General features: G+C 46.3%; 1 protein-coding gene across 1 annotated transcript; it reads right to left on the reverse strand.

Annotated features, from left to right (window-relative positions):
- Nucleotides 1-83: 83 nt before the first annotated feature.
- Nucleotides 84-8,449, reverse strand: LOC134393933 (organic solute transporter subunit alpha-like). The gene is made up of 7 exons (XM_063118960.1): nucleotides 8,311-8,449; nucleotides 7,778-7,929; nucleotides 6,605-6,678; nucleotides 5,109-5,264; nucleotides 4,121-4,232; nucleotides 1,660-1,912; nucleotides 84-807 (listed from the first exon to the last, which is right to left on the reverse strand). Exons 1-7 carry the CDS (start codon nucleotides 8,447-8,449, stop codon nucleotides 380-382), a joined length of 1,314 nt encoding a protein of 437 aa, XP_062975030.1. The 3' UTR covers nucleotides 84-379.
- Between the last annotated feature and the right edge of the window lie 3,025 nt (nucleotides 8,450-11,474).

Consider the following 11,474-nt stretch of genomic DNA (forward strand, 5'->3'; position numbering starts at 1 on the left):
GGGAACAAACCAGAGAAGGGAACCACTTTGCGGAGGCTGTTGAAATTATTAATATCATTTATGAACACATGCTGTTTCCCAACCGCTCCTCCTGCTCCGCCCGCTGCATATACTTCCTGCTTTTTTATTGTTGTTATTCTGTCTTCAGACAGTTTACTAATTGTCCTCTTAAATCACAATCGACACTTGATATAGAGATGGGCTGAAATCCCCCATAATGCTGTTTCTCACGGCAAAACCCGCTCTCTTCTCTCTCCACTCTCCCGAAATATGGCTTTCTGCATTGCCATCCCTCTCAGCTAGTGTTCATCATGGCAACAGGCCTTGTTGTTATCTGTCTTCCAAATCCAGACGTTGGTGTGTTCCCTGGAGATTGGGGTTACACAACAGTGATGCCATCGTCATCCACTTTGGCAACCTGGGCTTGAACTTGGATTCTAACAGGTTCAGGCCCAGCTCTTTGATGTGGCAAGCTCACCTTGAGTCCCTCCGCCCTTAGCGCTCCCATTTTCTGGCTGCAGCGTTCCCACCGTCTGTCCGCAGGTCGCCCAGCAACGAAATCAAACCGGTCCAGTGGGGAGTGCTCAACCGTATACGAAGACTCGTCACAGAGGTAGCCAAGGTTTGTTCCCTCCATGGAGGTGGCCTCCGCAGGGCTGCAGCGGCCAGATGGGACCCCCTCCGTCTGGGAGGCCCGATGGCGTGTGACCTGCTGGGAGTCCGGTTGTGGTTCAGCTCTTCGGAAAGAATAATGGGCGAATAGGCCAATAAAGAACATCTCGACAGCCAACGAGTAGTAGAAGATCACTGGAGAGGGGAAAAGAGGGTTAAGAAATGCAGTGCCCCCTACAAGAAGGGCTGTGTATAGGCTTTTCTGGCTGACCTCAGTTTTCCAAGGCAACCTACGACGGTGACTCCATCTTGCCCTTTAGTCCGATGCTTAGTCCAGACTTGGGGAAGAGTCAGCCCTGCAAAAATCTTCTTCCCTTTCACCTAAGGGGAAGAAAAGGCTTTTCTTCCCTTCCACCTAAGGGGTCATGGAACCCCTGCTGCGTGGGATAGCAAGACCGGCAACTGACCCTGACAGACCAGGCCAGAACGTGAAGGGGCCTGCCAGTTATTATGGGCTGGATCCAGACTATGCACGGGTGGAACTTCGCCCTTGGGGTGCTTTGCTGGATGAAGGGTGGGAGGTGACATTTTGCTGATCCTCAGTACAAGCACCAACATCGTTTCGTTCCCAGTGCCCGCTGATGGCATTTTTATTTAAACAAGCCCTCCTTGACTTGGTTTTATTGGTACAATCTGGTTTTAATTCTGCATTTTAGTGGTGGTAACGATTTTTCTCCCCTTTCAGTGCTTGGATATTTTATTGGATGTTGTGCGGTATATAAATCTTATGAATAAATACATGTAGCCTCCTGAAAGGCTGTTCTAGAGGATGGAAGGGGACCCTCTAGCATAGCATAGAGGCGGCGTTGAGGGCTGCAATGGGAAATCACCTCTCTGTGCCCCCTTTCTTCCAGCAGGAGTCTATGCTGAATCATGGTTTCTTCCGTGAACAGGAGGAGCCTTCTCTTTTTGCCAAAGAGCAAGTCTGGATACACCCCAATCAATACTCCCCCGCTACAATGAACTCGCCCCATAAAGCCAACTTACTTTGGGCGCGGGTAATGGGCGGGAGAGGGGGGCTGCAAGGGATGGCCCCCACTGCCCCCATGGTCTCCAGGATCCCACTCTGCAGGCCACAGAGGACCAGGCCCAAGATGATGCAGACGAATTTGGAGCGCAGGTTGTAGCCGCTGAGTGCTGGCTTGGTGGCCTTGTAGAAGAGCAAATAGCCGTAGAAGGAGAGGAAGGTGGAGATGCCGATGATGGCGTTGATGTAGGAGTTGGGGCTGGTGTAGCCCACCTGTGCGAGAGGAAGTGAGGAGATGCTGTAACTTCCCACAAAGCATATCTTGGCTTAATCATCTGAACAGACACCGTGAAAACCTGCACATTTAAAAAAGAAGAAACAGAGGCCCCAAAGCTTAGGGTGAAACATTTCTAGTTTAGAGCATTTCTAGAGCAGGGGTACGCAACACAGCAGCCACGGGCACCAACGTGCCCTTGGACACCTTCCTTGGCACCTTCCAAGATGTCCAGTTCCTCCCATTTTTATTTTTACATAAGTTTCTTACTGCCAGCTGGGATTGCTTCAAGGCAAAGTGAGGGCCTCTAGCGTCTGCCGCCTTCCTTTCCCATGAGTGGCTCTGGGCCACATGTGGGGTCTGAGACATTCTTAGGGGATGAAGATGTCAGGGTGCTGCTGCTGTCTGCAGCATGCCTGTTTAGTGGTGCCCAAGACAGTTTTTCACATGCCTAAATGTGTCTGCCCGCCCCCCTGCTCTGAAAGCACCTCCCTTATTTTTTCAAGATCTGATAGAAAAAGCTATGCCTCAACACTCGCACTGTGGCGTAATCAAAAGCGCTGACATGCAATCTGTATACAAGTGTCAGGATACAGCATATGAAAGTGCAGGCTTTTACTATAGCTGATACTGTCTAATCTGTTCATCAAGTTCAATCTTGCCTTGGCTTTAAAGAAACGGGCAAGATGCAAGATCGCCCTGGCTCTCTCTAGCTAGAAAACATTCGTCCCTAACCTTCCAGTGGTGGTCTGGGCCAAGTTTAGGCCTGGCATCACTCCTCGGTGCCTCTGCGGTGTGCAGTCTGCCTACCAACCAAGGTATTATAATGTTCTATCCTGCTGAATTTTCCTGTCTGCAACATGGGACAATTTTCCTGTCTGCAACTCTGCAACATGGGATCCTGCACTTGTTGAACTGCAGCCTTCTTGCCAGCTTTTATTTTATTCTAAATCCTGATGAGCAACTTTTCGGATTAAGCCATTGACACCCATTAACGACTAATAACTACCTATATGTCAAAGTTTAGAGATAATCTGGATTACTGCTGATCTCCAACTAGAATTGGTCTAACAAAAACAGCCAAGCTGATCAGCCTGGGGTGTTTTCATATGTTGTGATTCGATGGGGAGAGCAGAGAAGCCAGTGTGGTATGCCTAGAGTGTTGGACTGGGAGTTGGGAGATCTGGGTTCTAGTCCCCACTCGGCCATGGAAACTCACTGGGTGTCTTTGAGCCAGTCACAGACTCTCAGCCCAACCTACTTCACAGGGTTGTTGTTGTGAGGATAAAATAGACCAGAGGAGGATTATGTACTTGGGTTCCTTGGAGGAAAAAAGGCGGGATATAAAAATAAATAAACAATAAAAGCCGCATGATTGATGACTGTGAAGCAGAGGTGGAGAATGTGTGGCTATGCAGAGGTGGTTGCACTGTGACTCCCATCAGCTCTAGTCAGGATAGCCAGTAGTGAGGGATCATGGGAGTTGCAGTCCAACAACGTTCAGAGCATAACAAGTTCCTCATCCCTAGCTCAGGCTATGAGTGCCATCAGTTATGTAGCCAAAATGGCCCCACCAATGGAGAAGAGTAAGGTGTGAGGAGGTTTGGAGGTACCATGAATTTGCAAAGTACAAGAAAAAAACCCCCAAAAAACCCTAAGGGGGGGGGAATACCCCTGAAACAGCCCGATGAAGCCTGAGCATGTTCAGTAGCCGTGGAATGCTAATTAACCATCGTGGGGATAGATGGACAGAAAACTGCCTGGGAGCGGGAATGGAATGGAGTATCCCAAACCAGAGTCTTCCACGCTGTAACATTTTTTTGCAGGTTAGACTTGTACTTTATATTCCATGGTTTGGAAATTAGGCAAAAGAAATATCAATAATTATTGTTTTCATTGTACATACAGGTTACTGAATTTGTGCTGCCTTGGCACAGCATTTTGTTTGGTTTAACTCTGTCTATAATTAAGAGCATCTTCATTATGCAATGACACAGCCTAGATTCCATTCAACTCAATGTAATGGAAATATCTATCATCAACCCAACATGTAAGGGCAATGGGCTGGTGCCACTGTACCCAACCTGTGACATCACGGGAAATACAACATGCCCACGCTCTGCTTGAAGGTCCACGTTTAACCTGTGTGCATTATTTCCCAGCCTGTTTGCTCATTGGCCATGAATTCCAGGGCTAGAATCACTCACATCACCATAGTCATATTTCTCATCAGTCCAGAGGATAAGAGTGACGAAAAAGAGGATGGTCCGGATGAGAGAGAGTTGGTACACAGCCAGTGTCATACATCGTAGGTTTGTTCTGCAGAAGGGAAGAAGTAGATGAAAGGGCGTTTTACTAAAAGATTAAAAAAACAGGATAGATGAACTATTATCCTTACCAGGCTATAGCGTAAGGCTTCAACCAAATTATTCAAGATCACTGTTGTCAGGGCTGTTGCTGTCTGACACTGAGCTGTTACTGTCTAACACTATTAAATAAATAGTGTGCTGGGGCACTGGTGCTCAGCTGATTGGTTGCAACCGAAAATGGATTGCACAAGCAGCACCATGACCATGTTTTTCAGTGAATGAATGGAGGTTCAGTGTTCTGCCTAGCTCTGCCCCCATGAACAGGAAGAAGAGAACACACTATCCAAAATAATAAAACGTATGCTAATTTGTATAATTTATAAAGATGTTAAATAATTCAGCCTGGCAAAACAAAATGTTTAGCCAGGCTAAATTATTTGACCTCTATAAATTGTGCAAATTAGCACATGTTTTATTATTAAATTTTTAACAACGTATTATCTTTCTAAAAATAACAAAAGTGCTGAGTTAATGCAGCCATATAGAAAGGAGAGGAAATACAATCAAGGCTATATAGGAGGAGAATTTTAATGTGAAGGACTAGAAACATGGGAGTTTTTGCATAAGCTGAATGTGCGTCAGTGAAAGACCTTGAGGAGAAGGAGTCATGCTAGCAGGTGGCATTATATAGAAATAAACACAAAAAGCAATCTATAGCCTCATAATCTAAACTCCTGAGACCAAGGGACTTGGATGGAAATGGGAAACTTCACACAAGCTGATGGAGAGAGAAATTAATTTAGCTGTTCTGAATCAGTTGAAGAGGGGAGATGTGGCACTTTAATTTGCAGGCCTGGCTCTGACCTGGCCCAAGACAGGCTCTTACCGATTGGCAGGGATTTCAGGAAGGCAGCAGCAGCAGCAACAGGGGAAAGGGTTTGGAGAAACATATTTCCCCTCCAGTTGCCGGAACATTCTCTCTGAACCGCCAAAGAAATCTCGGATCAATGCAAGGAATTTCCAGAAGGTGATGGAATGGTAGCTGCAGCAACAGAAATAGCGGTGTTCCATTGAGACCAGGTTCGCATGATCATGAAGGGAAATAAGCTGCATTGGACATCCTACATTGTCTGAAGTGAGGCCTCTTTACCATTGTGCTGTTGTAGTTTTAGGTTTAGTAGTATTGTGTCTAAATGCAACTGGGGTGATGCCAAGTGAATCAATGGCAGGTACAGACAGACACTCAATGGGACCTGTTTACTAAGGAAACCTAGAACCACAGCTGTGATTTCATTTTCAGTCTTCCCATTAAAAGAAATGTCTGTTGGTACTTTTTAGATCTTTGCAGAGTTCCTGTCCTTTGCTGTTGCTTTTATTCTGTGGCTGCTTTAATTTTAGAATTTACATGGTTTCATTATATTTATGTATTGTGTAGGTTTAACCTTTGATTTGCGAACTGCCAAGAGAAATTAGGTTACTGGGGCGGTATAGAAATGCAGTCCATCAATGTATTTCAAAAGGTCGAGTCAGGATTCTGAAGCAGAATCTGTTGCAGTTTGAGTAGATCACGGTTTTTGTGCCTTTAACAACTGCCACAACAGGCGGCAATGCAGTTGGCAGTTTCTCCACATGCTGTTGTCAATGAAAAAACAAACACACGCAATGGCAGTTCTTGCAGAATGCTGAGAATAACAATAACCAAATTGCAGGACCAGCTCAAGACATTTCACCTCCTCACCCTAAAGCCAGGCCAGTATCCTCAGGTACTGGTCTGGTGCCTAATACTCCAGGCTAGTACCTGAGGCAGAAAATCCTATAAGGTCTTCTCCTCCTCCCTGGCAATAAATATGCAATAATAAATCAAATAACAACTATTTTTTGCTCTTTTATGATACTCAAAATCTGTTGCCTGAGGCAACTGCATCACTTTGCCTACTGCAGGGATGCAAAAATCTCAGGCCTGGGGCCAAATCCAGCCCTCTAGGGTTCCCCAAAAGGTCCCACTCTTTCCTTGACCTTGGCCTGTTTCCCCAAGCCACCAATCATTTGGTGGTTTCCCAACTTTTGTGCAGTTTCCCGCCATTCTAAAATGTTGAAATGCCTGTCCTAAGGCATTCTTTATGGGCAGGAAGGGCTTTCAACTAAAATATGCTGGTATTTTGGGCCCCACCCCTTTTGCATTGGCCCCACCCACCACTTGAATGCAGCCCCCAAGAGTTTCTCCAAAATGGAATTCGGCCCTCAAGCTGAAAGAGGTTCTGCACCCTTGGCCAAATGGTAGGGCTGGTCCTGCTAAACCGATAAACCTCAGATCATTCCCGAAGGATACATTTTTGACACCAGATTTCATTCCACCCTTCCTCCCCTTCCAAAGAAACTCACATGGAGGCCACAAAGTTACAGACAAAGGAAGCTCGAGGGATGAACAAGCTGATGAGGGAAGTGAGGCTGAAGACCTGTTTGGTGAGGAGAGATAGGTTAGGATATTAAAGATTGGAAACTGGTTTCAATTGTGACTTGTCCTTAAGCAACACAGGCATGCCACACCACCTCATGTTTTGTACAGAAGCTTCTGCCCATTCTTCTGGTTCATTATTCTGCATAGAACATGAGAAGAGCCCTGCTGGATCAGACCGAGGGTCCATCTAGTTCAGCATTGTGTTCACACAGTGGCCAACCAACCAGGACATGGTGCAACAGCATCCTCCCACCCATGTTCCCCAGCAATTGGTATACATAGGCATCCTGCCTCTGATTCTAATCTCCCTAGTGATTGCCACCCCAGTCCAGAGATTAACCTATGGAATCAGGCTTCCTGGCCTCATTGAACAAGGAAGTGGAATAACAATAAGGAGAGAGCCAATGCGGTATAGTGGTGAAGAGTGTTGGACTGGGACTCAAGAGGTCCGGGTTCTAGTCCCCACTCGGCTATGAAACTCTCTGGGTGACTTGGACCAGTTAATGACTCTCAGCCTAACCTACCTCACAGGGTTGTTGTGAGGATAAAACAGAGAGGAAGGGGGATCATATACACTACCTTGAGCTCCTTGGAGGAAAAGTGGGATATAAATGTAACTAACATACAAAAATAAATAAGTTGAATAACAGTAATTGTTCCAAACTAATTATATTTATAGTACTTTTACTATAATTCATGTGGAGTGGTCTTATGTGCCCTACCATGAAGTAGAGTTCAAGAGGCAGATTTGGCGTGGCACTAAAAGGACTGTAGTTTTAAGCGGTTTTTTTATGACTTAGTTTTAAAATTGACATTTTTATGTGCCGTGCCCTTTACATACTGATGATTACGGGTAATAAAAATGCATCTTTAAAAAAATGGTGGATGGTCAAGGAATATTTTGGAAAACTATAAATAAATAACAAAACGAGTCTTGTGGCATAAGCTTCTGTGGATGCTTATACCTTGCTTGTGGTCTTCCCATGGGCAGCTGGTTTTACTCAGGGGTTCACTGGGACTTCCTAGGGTGTTTTACTGGGGATTGTTGCAGCCATAAAGATGGAGGTTGGGGCCGAAAGAGAAAATGCCATTCTTACCGGATAAACCCCCAGGATCCAAAGCAAAAGGGTGGTGCGGTGGGAGCTGTTGCCATGGCACAGGAAGAAGCCTATCTGCTCCAGGAAGAGGCCGACCTGCACAAGGCCCAGGAACACTGGGACTAAGAAAATCCAGAGCTGGGCCTTGATGACTGTGGGAGAGGGACAGTTATGGGTCAGAAGGGAGCCGCCATCATCCCTCACCCAGGTTTCTAATTCCTACCACACATCACATTATGTGACCCAGAAGTCCCTTCTCCTAATCTTAAATATTTTAAGGCAGCTTGCGCTTTAATCAAGTGTGAGGAAAAGGCACTCTGTGCATGCTCAAAGTCACCCATTGTTTCTTTGTTTTCAGCCTGTCCTTGGGACATGGCAATGATGCAGTGAAACTCTGGGGCACCCTGGCTGAACCGAAGCCCTGCAGCCTTTGCCTGAACCAGAGCCTCTGCCTAACCGCCTCATTTCTTTACCACAACCTTGCCCCAACCTGGTTATTGGGCTCCATCCTTCCGCAGATTCCCCATCCTCACCTTGAAAGATCTCCGACGACAGAGGGAACTGATCGTTGGCGAGGGAGCAGTTTGGGGCACGCACCATTTTCTCCTCAGCAGGGCAGGTGTCTCCAGGTGCTCCCCCCTCCACCCCATCAATAACCTCCTCCTTTCCCATCATTAGTCAGTGAATTAATCATTGACACAGGCCAGAAATGGGCGTCTTGGCAACAGGGCCAAGTCCATCTCTCTCCACCTGCCAGGGATTCCTGAACAGGGAAGCCACATCCGTGTTGGAGAAACGGGAATGGCTCCAGTTCTAAAGTGTTAGCAGTATAGATCTATGCAATAAATGCATGTTGGACCCTTGCCCTTCCCATAGGTACTGGCTGAGTGGATAAGGGTAGTGGCGAATGCCGGTTTACAAGAGAGAAGGTGGTGAAACCGTGCTTCAAACTAACAAACACTTCCCTAACCCCCACTATACTGGATAATTTCCGAAGGGTCTCCAATATTCCTTTCTTGAGCAAGATGCTAGAGCATGTGATAGCTGCTCAGATCCAGGGGTTACTGGATGAGGTAGATTATCTAGAACTATTTCAATATGGCTTCAAGCTCGATTATGGGAGAAATTGCTTTAGTCACCTTGATGGGCGATCTGTGCCAGGAACTGGGCTGGAGGACAGTGTTTCTGTGTAGATTCTGCTAGTCCTCTCGGTGGCTTTGAATACCATTGATCATATATCCTTCTTAGGTGCCTGTCTGGGACTGGACTTAGAGGTCTTGTTCTATAGCGTTTGCTTTTAAATGCAAATATCACAAATCAGGAAGGAGTACAACCAAACCAGAGGAAGGCACCAGAGTATCATCATTGTTTCCCACTAAATTTATTTTACAGATAACAAATAAAATGCAATAATAAAAATAACCCCATCCAACCACTCACCCTTTTCTAAGCTATTTTCAGTACATTATATTGTCCACTCCTTTGCTGGAGCAGGCAGGAGAAAGAGGTGCTGGAATTTCATGTTGGCACATCTTGGCCTGTGGAGCGATAGGGAATTACGCTTCATCAAATTTTTGGTCCCTCAGTTTTGGTGGAGAACCCATAGGTAAGGATGACTAATTGCAGAGGGACAGAGTCCATGTGCCTTTAACAGCTGTGTAGAAAAGACATTCAGCAGGTACCACTTTTCAACCCCAAGCGTCACCTGCCAAAATTCTCTCTCCCTTCGACAGGCCTTCCGCATCTGCTCACCCTATTAGCATGCTATGCTGTCTACATGCCAGAACAGGGTTAGCTGTGATTCCAGCTTTGTTCTTTTTCTCCACTGGTTTCACACATGATAAAGTAATGGACTGAGATGATAAATTCTAGATGGTAGTAGTTGCAAGTAGTAGTGGTGGGCTGTCAAATCTTTTTTTTAAAAAAAACTCCTACTTAAATATCACCATGCAGGTAGTAAACTAGCACATCAGGAAGAGGACGATGTTCAGTGTCTCTCAGTGATATGCTTGTTTTCCACATGCGGGGAGAATATGAATACAGGAAGTTGCCTTCTAATGAGATAGACTGAATGGACCCGTCTAGCCCACTCCTCTCTACGCTGACTGACAGTGGCTCTACCACTGGGTGGGGAACCACTTTCAGCCCAAGTGGCGGATTCCATTTTGGAGAAGCTCTCAGTGGCTGCATCCCAGTGGTGGGCGGAGCCAAAGCAAAAAGGGGGCAGACCGACGCTACCAGCATATTCCAACTTAAAGCTCTGATTGCCAGCAAGTAAGCCTTAGGAGAGGCAGTTCAACCTTTTAGAATGGGCAAACCTGTACAAAAGCAGGAAACTACAACGATGGGTGAGGGTGTGGCCTTCTGGGGAACCCCAGATGACCAGATCTGAGCCGTGAGTCTGAAGTCCTGCACCTCAATCCAACAAGGCCTCAGGCAAAAGACTTCCCTAGCTTTCCTGCATCCGGGCTGTGCGCTCTCCTTTTGATCTAGGGCCCCTGCATTTCAAAACGCAAACCCTCGCCTGCAGTCAGAAGTGGTAAGTGCTACAGTCCCGTCAACTCCCTCTACCACCCTGGTCTACTTTACAAGGCCTGCTCTACAGAGGCAGCAGCCTGAGATGGTAGAAATACAGAGGTGGATGGACTGGGCTGCACCATGTCAGAGCGTAGGGGAGTGAGTCACAATTGTGAATGCTCCCACACTTAAAACGCTCCACCTGCTCCCTGCTATACTCATTTCTCCTTGCAGTGAGCTTGATATATATATATATTGGGGGGGGGAGAGAGACAAACATAGCAACATGAAAAATGGGATTCCCCACCTAGAAACTGAAATGGTACAGTCTGTTCTCTCAGTAAGGCTCAATACCATCTCTTTCTGCTACATGTGAAGACTTCACTCCGCAGAATAGTGTAAAAAGGGGGCAGCTGCATTGAGCTTTCTCCTTCAGAGGCAGTCATATTGCACGCTGCAGAAATACTGCCAAATGCTAATTCCTGACCATGCTTAACTCTCTGTTTATCCACTCTTGGTTTTGCCCTTCCTTTCCCTTTGAGGAAGCAGCAGGTTAGTGGGTATCCCACAAGGCCTTGCTGAAACGGGAGGGGTAATTCCAGGGGTAACTACACGGCCATAAGGGATGTAGAAGCAGAACCTGCCATGGGATTATTAGTTTGAATAATGATATCAGGTGATAATGAAAGATGAAGTGGAATAATCCTTTAAAGCAGCCTTCCTCAACCTGGGGCGCTCCAGATGTGTTGGACTGCATCTCCCAGAATGTCCCAGCCAGCTGGCTGGGGCATTCTGGGAGTTGTAGTCCAACACATCTGGAGCGCCCCAGGTTGAGGAAGGCTGCTTTAAAGGCTCATACATGGAATCACTCAAAATGGATTTGATCATCGTTTAAGTACTCAAATGACACTTTGATCTATTCACAATCAAGAGAGGATCGAGTATGATAAGCAGGTAAAACTTTCCTCCTGTCCCATGGAGGGGGCTCTATGCTACATTCATATGCATGGAACCAGGGAGTGGTATTTATTCCAGATTAATTAATCCAGAACAACAGTAAATCGGGGCTGGATGTACTCTGAGCATGTATACATAACATGGCATGGGATTTAGTATCCCAAGCATCTGAATTTCCATTTGGAACAAAATGGAGCAAGTTTCTAGGCCACATGGTTGTAGA

Source organism: Elgaria multicarinata, chromosome 3 (assembly GCF_023053635.1).
Source record: "Elgaria multicarinata webbii isolate HBS135686 ecotype San Diego chromosome 3, rElgMul1.1.pri, whole genome shotgun sequence".
Taxonomy (NCBI): Eukaryota; Metazoa; Chordata; class Lepidosauria; order Squamata; family Anguidae; genus Elgaria; species Elgaria multicarinata.

Excerpts from the sequence above, each read along its gene's own strand:
- LOC134393933 (XM_063118960.1), bottom strand. The coding sequence starts at position 8,449 with ATGGGAAAGGAGGAGGTTATTGATGGGGTGGAGGGGGGAGCACCTGGA. Across the intron at positions 7,930-8,310 it reads GTCGTCGGAGATCTTTCAAG|TCATCAAGGCCCAGCTCTGG; the intron begins GTGAGGATGGGG and ends CCTCTCCCACAG. Across the intron at positions 4,233-5,108 it reads CCTGAAATCCCTGCCAATCG|AACAAACCTACGATGTATGA; the intron begins GTAAGAGCCTGT and ends TCCCTTCTGCAG.